General features: G+C 41.6%; 1 protein-coding gene across 1 annotated transcript in view; it reads left to right on the top strand.

Annotated features, from left to right (window-relative positions):
• Positions 1-16,309: 16,309 nt before the first annotated feature.
• The window catches only part of nphs1 (NPHS1 adhesion molecule, nephrin), a 34,918-nt gene continuing 29,751 nt past the window's right edge, over positions 16,310-21,476 (top strand). The window contains exons 1-2 of the mRNA XM_029503773.1: positions 16,310-16,380; positions 19,466-19,559. Coding sequence (XP_029359633.1) covers positions 19,496-19,559 — 64 coding nt within the window. The 5' untranslated portion in view covers positions 16,310-16,380; positions 19,466-19,495. The remainder of the gene's footprint in view (positions 16,381-19,465; positions 19,560-21,476) is intronic.

Genomic DNA, 21,476 nt, shown 5'->3' with positions numbered 1-21,476 from the left:
TGCTCAGTCAGAGCAGTTCATTGTTCCTGGAACATTCCTGGAAACGGTGTCATTTATAGGCAGTCATCACTCCTGGACAGGGCTCTATAATGACAGAAGGGTGTTTTCCTCAGCCACCTTATGCCTCCGGCACTGGCTAATGTACAGGGAAACCCATCAGTGCTTCCATTTTAACATTGTGGCCTGTTTTTGTTACAGCTGTGTGCAGCTCCTTGGCCTACGTATCCTGTGTTATATATTGACCCAAACATTGCAAATGTGTAAATTCCAGGATAAAGACTCTCTGTAGGGCACTCAAATTCAGTTAATTAAGCAGCACCAAACTATCAACAATGAACTCTCCACAATCCTAAAGAGACCATTTTCTTTCTTAACAAGTATATCTCTGCTGGCTGAAGCCACCCACATTCATTGATGCACTGATGATATTATTAATAATTTCACATTTTTAAGGTATTAATCAGTAGGATTGATCTACATATCGAGATATACTGTATGTATGACCCTGACGGACAAATAGTTTGTGTTTCATGTAGCAGGTTTACTTTAGTCTTTATTCATTTTATAATGTGCAGTGTAAGAAATGTTTTACATCATCATACACTGACTTTCCAATTAGCTTCATGTGAATTTGTGCATACAACCAAGGGAGCATATGAATTGTTTGGACAGGTCCACAGAAAAGATGGGAGAGTCTTTGATGGAGGACAGTGGATATAGGTGGAAATCTTTACCCATTTGACTTCTTCTTTCCAATGGCTCAGGTGCTGATCTCCTTCTATCTTTACCAGCTGAACCATAAGGAGTGAGACACAGAGCTATCCTGGGAAATTACCCTGTCGACAGACGCCACATTGAGACTTCGTTAGCACAGCCGCCGAACCCAGTGCCTCTCAAGCCTGATCGAACGGAGCAATTCTCCATGACAGAGTAAACAAAGCAGAATCACAGGGATGATGAGGGAAAGATGTTTTTTTTTTTTTTTTTTTTCATGTGTCTCAGTTCCTGCAAATCCCTGAATAACCATGTGTTTTTGAGCGTTCAGGCATTTGCACCTCATATGTTGAGTGTATTCTACGTATAGATGTTTAAGAGGTGATTTTTTTTTTTTTAATGAGTTTGGCTTTATGAATACAGAACAGCTGTGTAGAATATAACAATATATACCATATCATTCCTTGCTCAGCTATTTGCATTCTTGCTAAAAATCTGTGTGCTTGTCTTACTTTATATCCGTGTGTGCTTTCTCCTATCTGTGTGTGTTTCTTTGTGCGCTTTAGGCAGCGAGGAACGTCTGTGTTGAGGAGAAAGTAGAAGCAGAGGAGAGAGAGGTGTAAGTCAGAGACTGCAAGTAAACAACCTGCAGTGTCAGTCTTCCTCTGCCTCTTTGCCTTCCTTCTGTACTTTTCATTCCTACGCTAAACAAACACACACAGAGACTCTGCTGCCAAGTTACTGAAGAACTTGTTCAGCAAACTTCCGGGCTTTGCGTCTCTGCTCAGCTTTTTGTGGCTAAATTGATAATTGAATTGACTATCGCCATGTAATCAATTAGGGTGTTCATCCCCAACTCTGAATCAAACAGTTAATTGGCTTGTGCCACGGAGAGGCTGAGACAGAGAGCGATCTGGTGCAGGAGGGACTGTTGGATTACTGCAGATGGGCTCTTAGACCTATTTGCATTGTGTCTGACTTTAAACCCTTGATTGCCTCTCCGGTTCTGAAATTGCTTGGGTACAAGTAGCACACAGGTTGAGATTAAACCTTGGTGACAAACCCTGCCTGTTTCGGGAAGAGGGCAGCAGTGGATACAGAGCACACACAGCAGGTTATCTCTCTGCTTTGATTGCAATCTTTCAGACAGATTCATGCAGGTTTTTCTTCCATTAAACACCCATTGTTATTTTTTTACCCAATGTCCAGAAAAATTCTTTGCCACCTGCAGTCAGTGCTGCTTTGTCTGAGCACACAGAGAGCAAAGCATTTCAAGTCCAAACAACCCTGCACTATTGATCCACCCCACACCTGATTCCATTTTGTCCTCTAAAACATGCCTTTTCAGTCGGTTGACTTCTATTCAAAGCTATCCAGTGAGACCTGTGTCAATGGGGAAGCTTGACTTCATTCCATAGCTCTGGAAGCCCCCCGGGGGCTAAGCATAGCCCGCTAGACCATGACAGGCAGGGGGCTAATAGGCCGGATAGGATTGGATAAAAGAGGAGGGAGGGTTGTTGCAAAAAAAGGTTTTAAGACCAGGACACCGCCATCTGCTTTTGTGGTGATGAGCATCAAAGCCTGAAGGAGCCCTGTTGGGTCTCTCTTTCAGATGGCCGTCCTACATATGGGCTTCATATTTCACCGGGACAGACAGTCAGCAAGGCCCATTGGGCCACAGTCGAGGCCACTATTCTGTCTAACTGCATGGTTTCTAGCCTTTGAGAAGAGCAGCAAGATTACTTTTATTTCTCCTGAGAAATGTGGCTAATAAATGACCAGACTTGACCCAGAGGATTTGGGCATGCACCCCCGCTTCAATAGATGAAGGTATGGAGGAAGAGGGTCTCTATGGGTATGTTACTGTTGAGAAAAATATTAGAGAAATGGGTCAGTGCATGGCCGCGGTGACGTGCTCCCAGGGTGATTAATTATTGAAGTGACTAAAACTACATTTGCCTGGCAGCACCAGGGCTTCGGTCCACTTTGGTGACACCATAACAATAATCAGCCCTGCTGCATCTTTTATATCTATCTGCCTCTCTTCACATCTCCTCATCTCCCTGACTTCCCCTTAGTACCCAGTCTTTTTGTTCTTTTGCCCTCACAGATTTCTGTTTCCCTGTGCAGGCTTTCCCAACTTGACAAACAAGGACCTCATTATCTAATTATGCCTTCTCATTTATTCTTACTTTCTCTCGCCCTTCTTGCTGATCCTCTTTCAGCCCCTTCTCTTGTTTCCCTTTTTCCCGTAGCATAACGTCTATCTATAAGGGAAACTGGGGGATAAGTGTGCTCCTTGAGGAGCAATGTAAAGGCCAGATACATATAATATCAGTGCTGATGGAAACCAGCCACTCTTGTCTCCCTCAGCTTCTCCTTCACTTTTGCCAGACTTTGCCTGCCTCAAGGTAGCATATGGCATTCTCTCAGACTGCTGGACTCGTTGGCCTCCCACACTACAGTGTGCATCCATCTCTCCCTCACTCACAGCTCTTTTATGGGCTCTCCAACAGTTATTTTCTTCCGTAACCCTCTCCCCTGATGCTATGCAGAACTCCATCCATCCACATTCTATTTCACACAGCCACACTTCAGTGACGTTCACAGCAGAGATGGCTCATGTCTGGCAGTTTGGTGGAGAGGAGGGCGGTCGAGTCTTGAAGGTACAGTCATTAGTTAAATATTAGCCAGACTGTGCACTATTCCCCCAACATCCAGGGGAGGGGTGCAAGAGTCATACCCTTCCAAAACAATGGGCCATAAGGGGATGGCTTTGTTCCCTCACGCTCGGATGTGCACGCACACACGCACACACACACACACACACATACAACTCTCCCTTGCTTCCAAACTCCTACAGATGGTGTTCTCTTTGTTATATCTTGTACATATGGCACAGTACATTATACCCCTTGAGAGATGTGTCAACCTTACCAAAGTACAAGCAGAAGGTGTAACAACAATGAAGGTGGGGTGACAAACAACAATAAACAAGGCCCACAATTACACAACTGTACAAAGCAAAACATGAACAGGCATAGTGGATATGCATTGTGTCTGCAGATGTCTAAATTCTGAGGTAAGGACAAAAAGCTAGCTCCCACAGTGACGGCAAACAGATGGTCACACAGTGCAAGTTGTGAAAAAAACGTATTTACTGCACACTTGTTTTTTGTTTTTTTACTATGACCAGTGTGTAAAGCGATACTAAATGCAGTAAAACAAACCTTCTGCCTGATAAAAGTAACAACCAAGTAGCTGATAAACCTACCTGAGGTAGATATAGCTTACTTGGGTGTTTCTGACCCAGAGCAGTAGCATCTTTTTAAGAGGGTTGGTGCAGGGAGTTTGTGTTTCTGTTTTGATGTTTCTGTGTAAGCTGTAAGCAAATCCCTCATCCCAGAAGTGATTGGTGTGAACGGAAAAAGTGAGGAGGGTTTTTTTTTGTATGGTTCCTTTTGCCTCTGGATGACTACAAATTCTGTAAACTGAATTCCATATCGGTCAGGGTTTGACGTCTTGCTTGGAGTGATGCTTTGTCCATGTGTTCCACTTTGTGTGCTTGTCTGGGAGCAACAAGGCACATGCATGTTGCACACAAGATTCATGCTGTTTGTGTGGTGAAGGATGTGTGGAAAACATGCTGTGAGTCTTGAAGATGATCTCTGTTGTGGCCATAAAGCCTCTGGTCAGATAAGAGTTATCTGCACACATTTCCTCTCTTCTTCGTGTCTTCACTTAATACAATATAAGCATGGGTTTGTATTGTCTTCACATTTAAAGAACATAAAAAATAACACATTTAGATTTATTTTTATTTTTTTTTTAAGTATGAGTTCCTTTGTCAACCTTGAATTGAAAACTGAACTCCAATATAGGTTTCCTCTTAACTGTTATTAATATATGTATTTTCTGTAACTCATATAATACCCATTAGCTGGTGCTCTACAGGTAACTTGAAGCAGATGGGGCAAAAATTGGAAACAGTCTGATTCATAATTTACTAATCCACATTCACTTATTTTCTTTCTGGCTGCATCTTCAAGGTCACTCCATGCCTTTTTGTTTCTTTTTATTTACAATTTGCCAAGAGAGAGTTGGCTGAGATCTGATTTTTGATGGAGCATTCACCAGCTTTCGCAACAAAAATGAGTGAGAAATAAACCTTTGAAATCACCAATCCCCATGACAGAGTTGAGACTATGCGTGCTACGCCATTAGAACGACAAAAAATCCTGCAAAAGCTGCAAGGCCTGACACGGACAGACAGAATCTTTAAACGTCTGTTGCCACGCCCATGTGTTTCCAGCTCTGCTCTTTATCGTTTCCTTGAATCCCCAGCAGAGTGAACTGGGTCGGCACAGGTGTGAGCAATTAGCCGGCTTTAGTAATGTACTCTCCTGCTCTCAGCTCTTCGCTCTCCTGAGTGTCAGACAGGGTCCACTGGGCAGACAACAGTGCAATTAGTTCAATTTGGTAGTTTCGATTCATCCACCAGAAGCCCCCAGTGCACATTCTCACTCCAATAAAACACAGCACTATGAAATAAGCCTAATCCTCACTTTGGTACCCAAGTTCTGCATCGCATCGAATTAATCCACAGTGTCTGCCTAAAATGCGCTATCAATGTGCAGCCCGTGTGTGTGCACAGTTACAGATAGAGTTCTCTGATACATTTGAGTTTTGTGGTACAAAAAGATGTAAAGTAGGGTGCCCTATTTCCGGTTTCTGATTACCAAAATTCTAAGTGAATAATTTCCTATTCATCAGAAAATGAATTAATCATCGAATAGTTTTCAATATGCTAAATAGTCAAACCACTTATTCTGTACTGGGAGTTGGGATGGTTACTTTCAGAGCAAATTTAAAATAGGAGTAGTGTCGTAGTTTGGGAAACATGTTTATTGTCTACCTTGTTGAGAGTAAAATGGGGAGCTCTAAACCAATATCTTATGTCTGTTAAGTGTGAAGCCAGCTTTGCTGAGACTAAAGACTGAAACAGTTGACCTGACTTGATTCAGAAAATCTGAATGGCAACACCTGTAAAGCTTACAATGTTTAACCGAAAGGGAAATAAAAAAAATCAGTTTGTGGTTTAAATAACTGCATCTGAAGAGGGATGTCATCGCAGTCCAGAAGAAAAAAAAATTGTGTCCATTTTTCTGCAATCAGGGATCCAACAGGTGGATCCTTCACAGCCCTAACTTATCCAGGAGTCAGTGGAGGTATTGGCACACTATATCAATAAAATGGTCTATGCTTTGGCTGGCCCTGATTGGCTGATTGGCCTCACTGTGAATGGAAGGCCTTTTTTATACTTCAGCATTATATAGATGAAACATACAGGATGAGATAGCCTATAATGTGTTATTAAGAGAGCTTGAATGCACTTGTTGGCACATTATGTTTAGGTCAGACTGAACCATGCTAAATGTTTCCCACAGTTTCCAGTGTAAACCAGGTTAACCAGAAGCTGGCTGTCACCTCATATTTAACAGACCACTGCATGCACAGCACCAATGGTCTCACCTAATACTCAGTAAGAAAAAAAAAATACCCAAATGTTTTCAACTGATTTTAGACCATTTTATAACAAAATCATATTTAAAATAATCCAACCTTTTCACCTCTGAGTTCAGGTCAATGGTGTCAATAATTCCATACGGCGCACGCTCCTTCAGGAGTCTACAATGACCTAAGCCTGTGGAGATTTAAGCATAGAGCATGTGCACCAAAGAGACAGTGCTGAGCACAGTCAGCCCCATTCACAGTAAGTGATATGCAATCCCTTGCCCATATGGCATATATTTGCCATGCACACATGCACGCTCAACAGCATCTCCATGCACACATGTTCATAACACTTTAATCAATTAGTCTTTGGATTGCATGGGAGCGTCAGCTGGTAGCACTCAGGAACCCTTTCAGTTCCTCTCACCCACACAGGCAGATCGCACAAAATCGCCAATCCTGCCCCCAAAATCGCCTCGTGGCTTTTTTTTTTTATTTTTATTTTTTTATACTGTCAATACTGCGATGGACTTGCGACCTGACTAGGGTGATACTGTCAGTATGCACTGTCGAGATGCTTCCCAACTGTGATGACAAAAGGTACAAATAAAAAAGAAACTTTTCACAGATTAAGTGTAAAAAGTAAGACAAGCACATGCAATATGTATGTAGTAGAATATTTACTGAAACACTGCTTCCTCCCTCACTTGCAGTTAGCCCCATCTGTAAGTGGATCCTAACCACTCGGATTGGGGCAACATGCTTTGGTACCAATTTGATTTCATCACAAGGCCTGGGTGCAAATTCGATTTTTATTGCAATTCTGCAAGTATTTTGATTCAGTAGTATCAATTACTGTGTTTTTTAATTAATTAATTAATTAATTTTTTTCATAAATTAAAAATAACATTGGAAATGGTGAAGTTGGTTACTGGTCATCTGGAGTCGGCCATTTTTCGCTTCCAGCTGCTCTCCCCCACTGACGCTCTGTAAGGAAAGTAGCTATTGCCTCTCTTAAAAGTGCTCGGAGTCGCTAAATGATGTCAACTAAGATAATGCATAATACTACATTTGCATTTAAACTTTCTTTTGCTTTTTTGTTATCATCACAATTCAGTCAGAACTGTTGATAATCAAGAAACTGCAGCATTGAACCAACAGCTGCTTTGATTCAGTTTGAAATGTCTCACTTTTAAAAATAATTGCGTGACTTTCATTGTCTAAAACCAGGTTCATCAATCATTTTTAAATTTGCGTTTTTGTATTTTGTATTTGTTTTTTTACTGGAGTCATGTGGGATGGAATTACAAGCTCTATGTCCAACCCTCCTCCTAAACCGGGCTTCAAACCGGCAAACAGAGGGAAGGACTGAGACCGGGGAGGGGCCGGCAGGAGCCCCCGCTGCTCATTGAAGTCATGACCCACTGAACAGTGTAAGCTACGTGCTTTCGCGTCATGTCACAGTCTCCAGCACAGCAGGGAAAAATCACTAGCTTTGTCACTAGCTGCTTTTGACACTTTATATAGCTAAGAGGGTCTGGAAAGTTACCAAGGTGACAACACAAATGGACATGAAGTCATGTTGTTGCTGTATGCCTAAAATTAGATAGAGAAATAACGTTAAATATATTGATCTGGGAGAAAGGAATCCATTTTTAAAATCAGCACATAAAAACTGGCGATGCATGAGTGAATCAATTTTTTTTTCTTTTTCTCCCCCATTCTCACTAACCACCCACCCAGCACACCCCCACTCACCAGCCTGTGAGATCAGAAATGCCAAGACACGTTCAGCCCATAATGTTCTTTACTGTTTGCACTGTTTATGCAGCCCGCACACTCATTTAAATAACCTTGATTACTTTGTTTCAACGCGTAATTGTGTGTATTTGTGCGAATTGGCAGCATGTGTTTGTGTGTGGGAGACAAGGAAGAGAGCGAGAGAGAGAGAGAGAGGTTACAGAGGTAATGTAGTGTTCCTTGGCGTTTTTAATGTCTGTCGATTATGACAGTGTGTGCAGCCTGGTTTATTTGTTATCATATCATAAAGTCTGTGTTTATTTTAATAAAGCTTATAATGAACGGCACCGTTAGAGTGTTGAATTCAGGAATGTGCACTGCAGAACAGCACTCATTGCTCATTCAGGCTTTCCACCCTGTTTGCTTAGAGGGGGTGTTTTGGGTAGTGGTGAAAGGGCTTATCCAAATTATAATTAAACCGTCCCCCTATCCATGTGCTTTTTTTTCTGTATATAGTTTTTGGCGCTCGAAGGGAACTGTTCTATGCCAGAGTCTGTTATTCTTTCAGAAAAACTTGAGTGTTGTTCATAGTGGAAATGCAAAACAACAACAACAACAAAAAAAAAAAACAAAACCCCAACAAAATAAACATCAAAAACATTAATCAAAAGTTATTCAGCCTAAAAACTGTTAATTCTGAGTCCATTTTTAGCCTCAGCAGCATTTACACGGCTTGTTTGGGACCTGCAAAGATGCAATCAGAAAGGGGAAATAAAGATCACACTTGCATCCCTTTACGATATTCAGTGTACCAACGTAAACAGAAATCAGACTTCAACGTTTTCCAATGAACTGGAAATGATGTTCAGTGCTGCTTTAATCAGCTCATTCTCCTTTGTATACGGTTTTTCTCACACTTTTGCAATTAAGCAGGAGTTTCTTTTGAAGTTGATTGCCCCCTTCTCTCTCATTGCTTTTGTCTGTAGTTATTCAAATGAAAGCATAGTGACCTGGCATACCACCCTGCATTGTGCCTGCTGACTTTATACGACTGCTATAGAGCATAAACAAAAACTGTTTAATTAGGTGCCTTGCACTTTATTAGTCCTCAACTCATACTTAACACACATGCATACACACAACATACACACAGACACATACACTGACATCCCACCTGAATACACACAACATTGCCTGTATTACAGTCTTAACTTACTGAATAATGAGGCGCTTGGTGAGCATGAGCAAAGAGTACTTAAAGTGCAATGAGGACCTGTGTGTATACTGAATGTGTGTCTTTTTGGATACTGACATGGAAGAAGAGCTTGTTAAAAAAATGTTTTCCTGGCCAAAAAAAAAAAAAAGTTTTTTTGGCCTTTCTTTGTCAGGTTAACAAAGAGAAGAATATGCAGCATTTAAAATCTTAAACTGTTCAAGCGACTGCCATCTTTAAACATATCCCGGCACATGTGCTGACATCCTTTGTCTTAAATACTTGGTTTTCTCTAACTGAACTCCCCTCCTTTTCTATCCCTTTGACAAAATTGGCTCAGTAGACTCTTTAGTTCTGGTCACCATGGCGACCCACCCTTAAGTGGCGTGGGAGTGGTGTGGGTCAGGGGAGGTCAAGCCGAGGGACTGTTTTGGCAAACGGAGCACGCTTCATTAGGCCTTTTGGCTTGGGCTTCATTAAAACTGCAGGAGAGGACATTCCAGGAGACTCTATTAACCAAGCAGTCTTGTGACACGCTGTCAGGCCAACAGATTTCAAACATCTTGTGTTAACTGCCATGCCCCACCTCCTCTCCCCCCCCACCCACAACACCCTGATCCCCACATTCACACACATAAGCAAACACAAAGGCACAATGCCACACATGCACAAAACATTCTAGCACACGCCTCAAAAACAAGTGTAGAGCTCGTGTACACATGCACAAACACACACACACACACACACACACGCAAGCAAGCACAAACTCTCACGACTCCCTACGTCTTCTGCGGCGCTGCTGCCACACTCCCTCCACACACACCCACCCTCACACAATAGCCTCCATCTGTTGGCCCCTTCAACTTTCCCCAGCAGTCCTCAAGGGGGTTCTCAGTCTGCAGGTGGAGGGAACCACAGTCACCCTGCCATTGGTCCTATGACACCTTCAGATTGGAATAGATTCTCAGAGGGAAAGGAAAAATGCTTTGGGAGAAAAACTCAAAAGAAGGAAAGTTAGACGATTTTATGAGGGATGAAGTGTTATTGCGGTTGGGAAGGTTGCGGGTTAGGTGGTTAGAATGGAGCGACAGGATGGGAGGGGAAACTGTTTGGGTGATAGAAAGCACCGGGGAAGCATAAAAAAGGCAAATGCCCTGCAAAGCAATACTCAAGTTTAGCACATGCTGGAGAATGTGCCTAAATTGATTTAGACAATCCCATTAGATTGAGCCACAAGATATAAGTAAATCAAAATACTTTGGTTTGATCAAAATGCAAGCCGTGGCATTTCTGAGAGAGCCTGTCAGATCAGTGCTTTTAGCTCTCGGCTTTATAAGCAGGTATAACTGGATTATCCTTGTGTTTCACTTGGCAAGCCTTATCATCTAGGCTCTTTGATTGGTCAGTTCAAACTGGGCAGATTACAGTTTGCAGAGAAAAGGTTTAGCCTTGTTTGGAGCTCTGATATGTTAATTAAAGTGGATTTTCAGAAAATGGGACGGGCAGGATGGCAAACTACACCTCAATAAAGCCATAAGCCCATCTGTTGGCAGAGGTGTTTCTGGGCCTGATTGTGTGTTGTTGTTTTTTTATGTCTGGGTGCTCTTGTGCCTCTATCCTTGTGAGAACCAGTTTGAGCCCCTCAGAACGAGGACATATTTGTAAAGAGAGATCATTTTGTTCTGTGTTCAGTCTAGCAAGGAGCCAGTTCAAATGGGATGCTTGGTGTGCTGGTAAAGTGATGGCAGCATTATGAATGAAAACATTTCCTGGCCAACCAAAGCCAGACGGAAAAGAATAATTCAACAAAACATTGTGAAATGTGAATTAATAGAGGTTCAGTCTGGATTTCATGCATCACATAGCAACAGACCCCTGCAATTCCTCGGGTGGTGTCACACAACTGGTCTTTTGCACTGCACTGTGTTTTTGTGCCTCTTATGTTATGAAATGGCATGGTCTGCAGCAGGTAATGTGTTTAGGTCAGCCTGCAATAGCCTATTGACTTTTTCGCCTTGTAGCTTCCAGCCAACACAGCTAAAATAAAAGTTCATTGGTTCTGTGTGATGATGAAAGTCAATAAAGCATGAGACACTACGAGCAGGTGGCCACACATTTTGTCTGTCTGTGAGTGACTGAGTTTGTTGCGGTAGATGTGAATTCAAAGTTAACTCTCTGGTGCATTTTTTTTTTTTTACTTGTAGCTAAACATGCAGGATCACTGTAAGAACATGATATCAGTGCCCCGAGAGAAAACGCTGCTAATGTTTTTGATAAATTGGGCGAAAATTCTGAATGAAAACTTCCTCTCAAATTGCACAATCATGACTGCCATCCAAACATTGGAATAAATTCAACAAATGTTTTTTCCCTTCCACAACATTTAACTACGCTGTATTTTAAAGAAAACATCATTATCAATATTTCCATCTGCTTGGTAAAAACAGCTTACCCATCAAAGATAATGCTGAACTATGGCTCTCCTCTGCAAATGCACTGTATTGTCTCAATAGTCTGCATCAAGTTGAGGCAACGAAATTCCTCCAGCAAGCATCCTCTGTCACAATCACAAATAATGCAAACTGGTTTTGAATCATTGAATCACTGCTTTGGAAACCACATTACCAGGCTCTCCTCAGAAATAATAATAATAATAAAAAAAAAAAAAGAAATCCCATTTTTCTGAGGTAAAAATAGCTAAATCTTCACCTCTGCAGTATTTCTCGTGCTGTGAAAGAGGAGTGGGGAGGAACATTATAACGAACCTCGGTTCTGTATACTGTAGTTAAATCTATGGACAGTTGTGCTCAAAGGTTGCAAGACAAATTAATGTAGGAAGTCCATTCATAGAAGAGGTAAAATTAGAAATCTGGTTGTGTGTGTGTGTGTGTGTGTGTGTTGGTGGGTGTATTTGTGAATAGCACACTGTAAATAAGAGAATACAAGGGTTTTGTTAATAAAGTGGCCTTTTATTGCTTAATAGCTTTCGTTAAATGCTTGCTTTGGATCCCTTCACTATCGGCTCTTTGCCTGACTTGTTTTCGCCCCATTTTTAGCTTGCACAGATTTAGCTCAGTTTCATCCTGTAATCCTTCTGTTTTGTTAGTGACACTGGGAGAACAGCCTGGCCTGTATGGCTCAGCCCTGCCTGTCAAAGCCTATAACATCTCTCACCAGGATCAGGTTATTGCCTGAGCTCTGTGTATCTTTATATTGAATTGCTTGTGATAGGGGGCTCTGGTTTTGTGTGTGTTTGTGTGTATATCTGTGTGCCTTCATGCACATATGTTTGTGTGTCTATTGCACATGGATGAGGTGGCTTTGAATAAGTGAATGGGACACACAAGAGTGAATACAACAATAGTTTTTTCTGACCTGAAATTTCAGTACTGTCCCCTCATGTCTCTTCCATCCACACACACCCCCCACCTCACCCAACGCCGTGTTGTCTGCACTTCTCTCCATCCGTGGGGTGATAGATGAGGCAGGGGAGACGGCACAAACGTTAAAGTTTGTGGGCTGTGGATGGACAGCTCGGCATGAATATCAGTGGCACAGAGTAAGCGATGGGAATTGGATGAGCGAGAGCGAGGGAGGTGTCAGCACTTTCCCTCCCATGCATTTTCACTCAGCTGGATTGAGTCTCATTATCTGACCCTGCTCCTCTTCCCTCAGTGACCTAATAATATTGTCTCAGCGATGCTGTCCGGCCTCTGACCTCATGACTTCACACAGGAATCTCATAGATGGAGAGATCCACTTTCCTGAAGTACTGTTCCTTTTTCTTTTGCTTTGCCTTGGCCACCAGAAGCAACTTACCGATATTTATTTTTACTGTCAATTGAATTGGCATTACTCAGCATTCCATTATATTCCTGAATATGTGCTGTTTATTAGTCTGAGGATTTTGTCAAATACAGACCTTCTCAATTTCATTCAGTAGGCCTCCTCATGTTATACTTTACCAAGACAAATATCTGTACAAAATGTAACCAACAACGCCTTTCTTGGTCAACAATGTTTTTTTTATTGAAGGGAGACTCAAAGTCAAAATATCAGTGAATTATCATGGTTATATAGGAGCTTGTTAGGCAGCTGAGGTAAATAGGGGCGATTTGGGGAATAATCCCTCCTCAATCTGGATACCACAGCTGGCTGTCTCAAGCCTCTTCATCCGTCCTGATACATCAACACACATGCCCAGCTCCCAACAGAGACACAGGGATGGGAATTGAAGGGGAACAGCAAAGGGTGTGTTGGTGTGTTTAATTGGGTTTTTCCAAATCCGACTTAACCGTGACACATGTACCTTCCACATGCTCTAGCATTACTTGGTTCACAGGTCACCCACCCAGAGACAGCAACTTGAAAATCTCATCTTGCAAACTTGCCAGCAGTGGGACAAGGTTCATGTCCCTATTCAGACTTCATCAGTGCAACAGACTTTTGAAGAAAGTGCTGCTAAAGGGGGATTAAGCAACTATCTATGCTGTCAGACTTTTGAAAGTCCTCTTATCTCTGTTTGCTACTGTTATTTTAGTGACGCCTGTAATTGTCATTTCTGGTTTCTGGTGATGCATGCCTTCAGTCTGGGGATGCCTGTTAAATCTCTTCCTGTGGTCAACTGGTCATCCAATCAGCCAGGAAATAATAATAATAATAAAAAAAGAAAAAAAAACACAACAACAACAAAAAAGAAAATATGCTGTCCATGTCGACAGATTTAGCACCCAGAACCATAGCTGATATGGATGCTGCACTGTGGCAGGCAACAGAAGCCGGGGCTCCAATCAGATCATCAGGTCAGATGGCTGTAGTTAATGCAGAGGCTCTGTGTGTGGATGCAATACTCTCCAGCTCAGTGCACAAAGACAATTTTTCAGGCCTTTGTTAAAGCCCGCAGGAGTGTTGGGCAGTTAGAGAGGCACCTTTTTTCATTAAATTAACCGCTTCCTAAGAACTGTGGGCACTGAACTAGTTAAATCCACTTCTTGGCCTGCATTGCCTATCTCTGCCTGTTTAAACTGTTGGCCACTGACTCCAATATGTCATCTTCATGTTGTAATTAATGTTTTTTTTTTTTTTTTCCCTTTATTTTGACAAGAGACAGGACCTAAGATGCCAAATTGCTTATGGCAAGCCAGATGATTTAAGGACCCCCCCCCTCCAGTTTCTCAATCTGTTTGTGTGTACCAGAGTGTACACCTCTACACCTCTTCTACACACCTACAGGCATACACAGGAGCTCAAACATACTAAAAAATATTGCATGCTGTCTCACGCCGACGCCACTTTTCTGAATCAATCTACTGGACGTGACCCTATCTTCCTTCTTCCACATATTGTGTTGCTTTTCACCAAAGTGCTTATTGCTTTCTTTGATTAATCTTCCTCTTTGCTTACGCTGTCGCACAGGTTTGAGTCAGTAGACTTCCTGTTGGTTTTCAAAACAACTCTTCCTGCCTTCAATCTTCCCCTGCCCCCGCTCCTCCCTTGTCTTCTATTCATCACTCCACAGCCCATTTTACAGTATCTTTCTGTCTCCTTCCTCCATCCGTTTCACTCGCTCCATTACCTCACTTGTTCATGTCCCCTTCATCTCACCCTCTGCCCGTCCAGCCTCCTGGCATGAATTCTTTTTACCCCCTCACTGTCTCTCCCTCCTCTTCCCTGCATTTCCCTTCTTGCTATTCATCTTCAGGTCCTCTGTCCACCCCCCCCCCCCCACCTCTCCGTCAGGTCTCAGCTCTCTCCCTCGTCTTCCTTCTTCTGGCGGTGGAGTGCTGACAGTGCGGTTTGTGTGAACTGAGTGCTGAGCTTCACAGCCCCCATGCCTCCCATTGCCTCTCCACCTCATCCTCCACCTCCCTCCTTTCTTTTCTCCTGCCTCCCACCTACATACCATTCCAGGCGGGGGAATTAACCTTCCAGCCCTGGGCTGCTGGGCTTAATGACTGTCTGTAGGGCCAGCTACGGCTACACACCCCAGCTGCTAACATCTGGGCCACACGCGCCTGTTTGCACTTTCTTTACTCATCCACGTACTGCACACACACACACACACACACTCACACACAAACACCTTGGATAGTGGACACTGGCAATGTGAAGTACGCAGCATGAACAACACAAGGTTACAGTCCATGAATTTGTGCCACTATGAGGCTGTGTCATTATCATTCTTTCTTTATTGCCTACTGCTCAAATGTGGAAGTCTCTCAGCACTGTTTTCACAGACAGTGGTTGGTCCATCATTACTGCATGGCTGACCCATAGTGGTACAACAGATGCAGAAGTACTGCTCCTTTTGTGTTTATACAGAGGAAATAGCTCATACATATATTCAACAAAGCAAGCGTGTACGATGAGCAGATCAAATGAAAAATACATAGATGTGGAAAATAAACATGACCTTTAAGTTGTCTTGCAAGAGGAGCTTTCAGTATGTTTCATTGAACAAATGGTGGTATTCTCCAGCCACCGTTCAGCTGGAAGTATATAATTGTCAAAAGGGATGGGAGGTAGGAAGCAGGAAGATACAGCACAGTAGATCACCCCAGGAATAGTATGGGAAATACAAAATAAAGGGGATACTCGATTTCATTCATTATGTATGAGCATAAATCTTACAAACTAGCAGCTGTGAAGACATCCATGTTGCATCTGTATCTTTGAGGGCACAGCTCCTTCCCACCCAGCACAGTGAAATGCTAAATAATGGGATCCATGAATACTCGCCGGAAAGGCAGAATAGAGAGAAACTAGAGGCATGCTCCTGATTTTATTTCTGTCTCAGTGCAACTTTATCAGGATTTTGCAGGGATTTGATGGAAAATTTGATGGAAATGAGAGTTTATACAGCAGTCTAAATCGGGTTATTACAATTTAGCCTTAAAAGTATTAATCATTTTTTTAATCATTGGGAAGGCTAAGACTTCGTTGTTGTTTTTTTGATTCGTATTTTGTTTTGAGGTGACCCTCATGTACCCACCTACACCAACACACAGCTTCCTCCATTCCTCACTCTCTGCTGCTGTCTCTCTCCCCTATCTGTTTGTCTCAGCTTTAGAGCAAGGAGTGAGAGAAGTGGGAGTCCCATTGGCATTCTTTAACGTCTGCGAGGCTCACTTGTGTTCAGAGAACCATCTGTAGATCAGGAAGACAAAAAGACACTACAGAGTCTTGGCATCACTCTACAGGTAAGCACCGCTCTCTTTCTCTCATGCAAATCCACACATCTATTCAAAGAATCTTGGCTTTTTGAGAGTGGAGGTACAGCCTTTCTGTGTGTGTGTGTTTGTATCCATCTCTTTCTCTCTGTGCACTTTAGGCAGGGCAGATGTGCTTGAGTTGGTGGAGGTTGAAAGATGGTTTTCACCTCTCTGTCTCTCAACTTTTTGGTGGGGAGAGCTGGTTTGTGAATGTGTCGGAGCGATGCTGGAGTAATCCAGTAAACCTGGAACCCTTTGAGCTGAAGGGAGCTCAAAGTTCACACACATACGCCCGACTCCTTTCCAGTGCCTTGAAGTTGTTCTGATGGACATTGTCGAACTGCTGCTGATCTGTTGGACCAAGCTAATACACTTTATCTTCAAGGCTCGAGGTCTGTGTTAAGCACATCCAGCCTGGTTTAATCAGGATACAGATAATGTCATGTTTAAAGGCACAACCAGTGTTTTGGGTTTGATTAGATTCTGCTGATAATCTAAGCTTTACCTTTTTGGAAATGCATTTATCTGCAGTTCAGTGTCAAAGCAGTGATGGTTCACAACACTGCTTCTGTAATCTACAATAATTGGACCCACAGGAAAATTGAGTGTTTGCTAAGTGGGTGGGTTGGTATTAAGATGTAGGACGACATGCTACTTCAGGGGCTTCATGGTGCTTGGAACTTCATTTTCAGCACATTGACTGATTTCATGGGGTTTCACATTAAATTGGTCTAGGATTGAACATATCGAGTCATTTGATTATTGCATGAATAATGCCATTCAAAATCTACCTGTTGGGGTCACGCTAAATGGTTCAGCTACCTCTAAAGCCCTTTAGAGCGAGAGTGGCAGCCTTGGTCCTGAAAGTGAATCAAATTTCAAATCAAACTTTATAATTTGCATTTGTAAGAAGCTAGTGAGGAACAAGGTTAAAAAAAAAAAAAAAAACGACACCGTGGCAATGACTGCCGCTGCAGTAAAATATGGGTCTTTTTTAAAATTGAAGATAGTCTAAATTGCCATTCTGTCTGGAATATTGTAAGAAACTGAAAAAGACACATCACAGGGTTTTGGGTTTTGTTTTTTTTTTGTTTTTCAGATTTTCCATAAAAAAACATGTCACTGAATCTACATTCTTATGTATTGTTTTAATTTTAAAACCATTAAAGAAGTAGTTTGAGTAGATAGTGGGAATGTGGGGAGGTCAGACCAGCTGTGTCCATTTTCATGAAGAGTCACAATGAAAATGATGACTCATGAAGTCAACAGCAAACTCTGTGCGTTGACAAAGCACCTCTCTTCCTCATGTGGGATAAACTCTGACTCCCAAATTCTTACCGTTGTCATATCAAGTTGAAAGGCTTGCGTTATTCTTTGTGAGAGATGGATGAAGGTATGCATATCAGAAGAACTGTTAATATTAGGCAGGACATGAAATGATTATGTTTTTGTTTACCCACATAATGCATTAAGAGACAGGGAAAAGGAAAAGAAAGGAACTTTTAACCTCAGAGAAGAATTTCTATTCATTAAAGAGGGAAGTAATTGCCCTTGTGTGTTCAAAGAATATGCTGGGGGCTCTGAAATACACAAATGTTTTGAGAGCAAAAAAATAATTGAGTGTGAGTTAATTCTTATCAAAGCCTGTTGGAGTGCAACTAATCGACTGAGGGGAGATGCGTCAAAGAGTTGTTCCCTTCAATTCATTTTGTCTATTCAGATGAGAAAATATTTAGTTTTCAATTAAGTAAATCACTATTATTTGTTCCACTCCTCCAGCAGATAAATTGAAGTGATTACAAACTGAGTTAAAATCCACAGAAGACTCTTCCTGGTCAAATAAGGCAGTGTGTTGGATGCAGCAGGCACAGACCACAGCACTACAGACCTAATTCTATATCGGTCTGTTCCCAGCACTGACAGGAAAAACATACTGTTACGGTGACAGTTCATTTACACCATGTAGAAATGTCTCATTCTGGTGCTGTTTAAAAATCAATGGCTGGGACAGGGTTGTCTTTTTGCCCTGTTTTAGGCAATGGTAAACATGATGTAATACATATTGACATTATAAATGCTGAGTACTTTGTTCTTCGCTCCTGTAGCTGATCCTGTTAGAGATGTCAGAAGAAAGAGAAGCCACAGCACAGGTCTGAGGGAACCGAGGTACACTCATCAGGAGACTGCTTTCAGTCTCCTTTTACAGCCAATCAAAAACACAAACTGCCAACTAGGGGTGTGCCAAAAAATTGATTCATATAAGAATCTCTGGAGGGGGGGTCCAGTGTCAAGTCTGGTCTGATCTGGTCTCGTCTCTGGGGAGGTCTCATTTCTGGTGTAGTTTATTCTGGTCTGGTCTCTGGTCTGGTCTCTGTTCTGGTCTCTGGTCTAGTCTCTGATCACAAACTTAAAACTTAATACATGAGAAAAAGACACTTTAATGTCTCCATTTGTCGTTCTGTCTTGCAAAGCAGACTGGAGTAGATCATGAGGACCCTTTGCACACCTACAGATTGAAGCAGAAATCATCATGAATCAAATTGTTTTGAATCAAAAATTGATTTTGAATTGAATCGTAGCCCCAAAAATTGGAATCAAATTGAATCGTGAGATATTAAAAGATCCCCCCCCCCACTGCCAACAGTGTTTTACTGATTACCATCATGTCTGGATTCTTATGTAGACCTGTGGAAATGCCTTGTGGCTTTTCTAAGTTGTGTTTTCCTTGCATGCTGATGCAGACCTGATGGACAGATTGACTGATTGATTGATTTGAAACATGCTGTAATGTTGTAAACTCGTCTGGCTGATGAGACTTTGAAATCAGGTACCATATAAATCAGAAATGTTGCAGTATTGAAGTGTTGCGGACAACCAACGCTTTGCCAGAAAGCTTTAGCTTGAAAATATAAAACATACATACAAAGCACATTAAGACAATTTTCCACCAGATATTTTCATGTAGACACTGCAGATGTCTCGTATAGTCTTCTTGTCAGAGGTCATGTGTTGTGGAGCTCATGATAACGCATATTGCATGTGTTGTTTCTTTTTTCTCCCGTACCTGTTTTAGGTTTGAGGAAGCTCAGGTGTCAGTGGTGACATGGACTTCTTGTCAGCGTGGATTGTGTGCGCTTCAGCACTACCCTTTGTCTGTCTGATCTGGGGTAAGAGAATCAAATGTTACCACCGAGCAGTCATTACTGTACCTGTGGCCTTTTTCCATTGTATTCATTTTGAATGAGCAGTTGCAACCTTCCCATTATCGAACGGTTAAATGAATTTTCGGCATAGCATAATAGCTTTAATAGGTTTACAGCGTTGGATACACTCCAAATATAAGACAGGAAAATGTACCCTGTTATAATCTTATATTCATCTCTTAATCTTGTGCTGTGGAAATCGTGTTTAATGTACTGAACTGCCTTACTGTGGCATCTACATACTCGTTCTGTTTTCATGTTTGTTTCTTCAACATCTGTGCAAAGCAGACATCAGCTAGAAAATCAAGGTGCTGAACAGGACCAACTGTTTGCATCATGGTTGTTACCGTCCTCTGCTGTTATAGCTCAGTGAAATAGGAATCCAGCAGCTGCATTTTTTTCACTCTCCTTTGTTGCGGAACCATTCTTCCCATGAACAGGACGTCAGGTAAAAAGGAACATTTTCTTGATTGGTTTATTTACCATAAAGTAGAATCTCAAGGTTTTTGAGAGTATTAGTGTTTTATGCAAAATAAATTGATCTAAACACTGCCTCAGGTGTCAAATGGCGATTAGGTTTACTCCAAACAGCCACTGTGGTTCTTTAAGAGGTTTCATACAGTACAGTTTAGTTCAAGGTGAATCTGTCCAAAGCAAACATGAGTGTACCAAAAAACCTATTTTCACCTTTAAGCACTGTCTAAGTAACACCAACATCACTTCTGCTTTTGTGTATTATTTTCAGTGTACTTTCCTCACTAGTTTCCATGGTGATTACTGCAATAACTTTCAGTTCACAGAACTCAAGTTATCTCATACAATGGAATATACAAACTTCATATGCTGCTACCTTGTGTAAACCGAAGAACATTTAGCGATAAATAAATATTTTTGTTAATGTTATACTTGCTTAAAAGACACCTTTACCTTAAATGGGAAAGGGAATGTGGAAACAAGAATTAAAAAGTGAATGCATACTAATTGTAGGCATCCACTCTTGAATAAGAAATGGAGATCAATATTTCAGGGCAGATATTTGACAGTGTCATAGCAGCAAAGTACAGGTGTAATTAATAACATGAATAAATGATGGCTGCAGTCTGTTTAGTTTCAACACCATGGTATCGTGCATACTTGCCTTCCAGCATGACTTACTCGAGCACTCAAATGAAGCATTATTACTAAAACTTTATTTTGTCTTACAATGCTACGGAAAATTCATATTTTCATATCTGTGCTGGGTCCAAAATGCTCAATGTTATGAAGTTACATAGATGTTTTGCCTGCCTGACACTCACCTAATGTGTATTGGTCTGCTTATGGCCTGCTTTATTCTTTTGGTTCACTATGGCTGTCATCAACCTTGTTTCGAGGTTTGGAAAACAAATGAAGTCTAAACATCTGCTGTACCTAGCAAGAAAAACAAATACCCTCACCAGAAACAAAAACACAGATAGACAATGTCAGGGATTTATTATAATATCAAGCAGCTATAGAGCAACTCTTAACCCAGGAGATAGCGAATTCAAATGGTGCAAAATAAGTAGTAAATAATGGACTTCCATTTTCTCAGTAAAACAAAAATACCAGAAATCATTTGAACTTACTTTGTCGGTTTAACGGCATTATCTGTAAGCAACCAGACGGAGAATGATGGATACCTAGATATAGCAATAAACAGTAAACACACCACTCAGTGGGGCATTAACTTCTCTTTTGCTTTTGCGATTAAGCCATTAAAAATGTCTCCCCTTTGGGAGAAAACCAGTAACACCAGTTAAACCAACAATATCTGAAGTTGCTGGCATTGGCTAATAGCAACCACCATAAGCTCCCAAGTAGGCTAAAGCTTTGCTAAAATGCCTCAATGAAGAATCTGTA

This window comes from Echeneis naucrates, chromosome 6 (genome assembly GCF_900963305.1).
Source record: "Echeneis naucrates chromosome 6, fEcheNa1.1, whole genome shotgun sequence".
NCBI classification, from domain to species: Eukaryota; Metazoa; Chordata; class Actinopteri; order Carangiformes; family Echeneidae; genus Echeneis; species Echeneis naucrates.
Note: the sequence above shows the minus strand (reverse complement) of the source record. Positions and strands in the feature narration are given on the sequence as shown.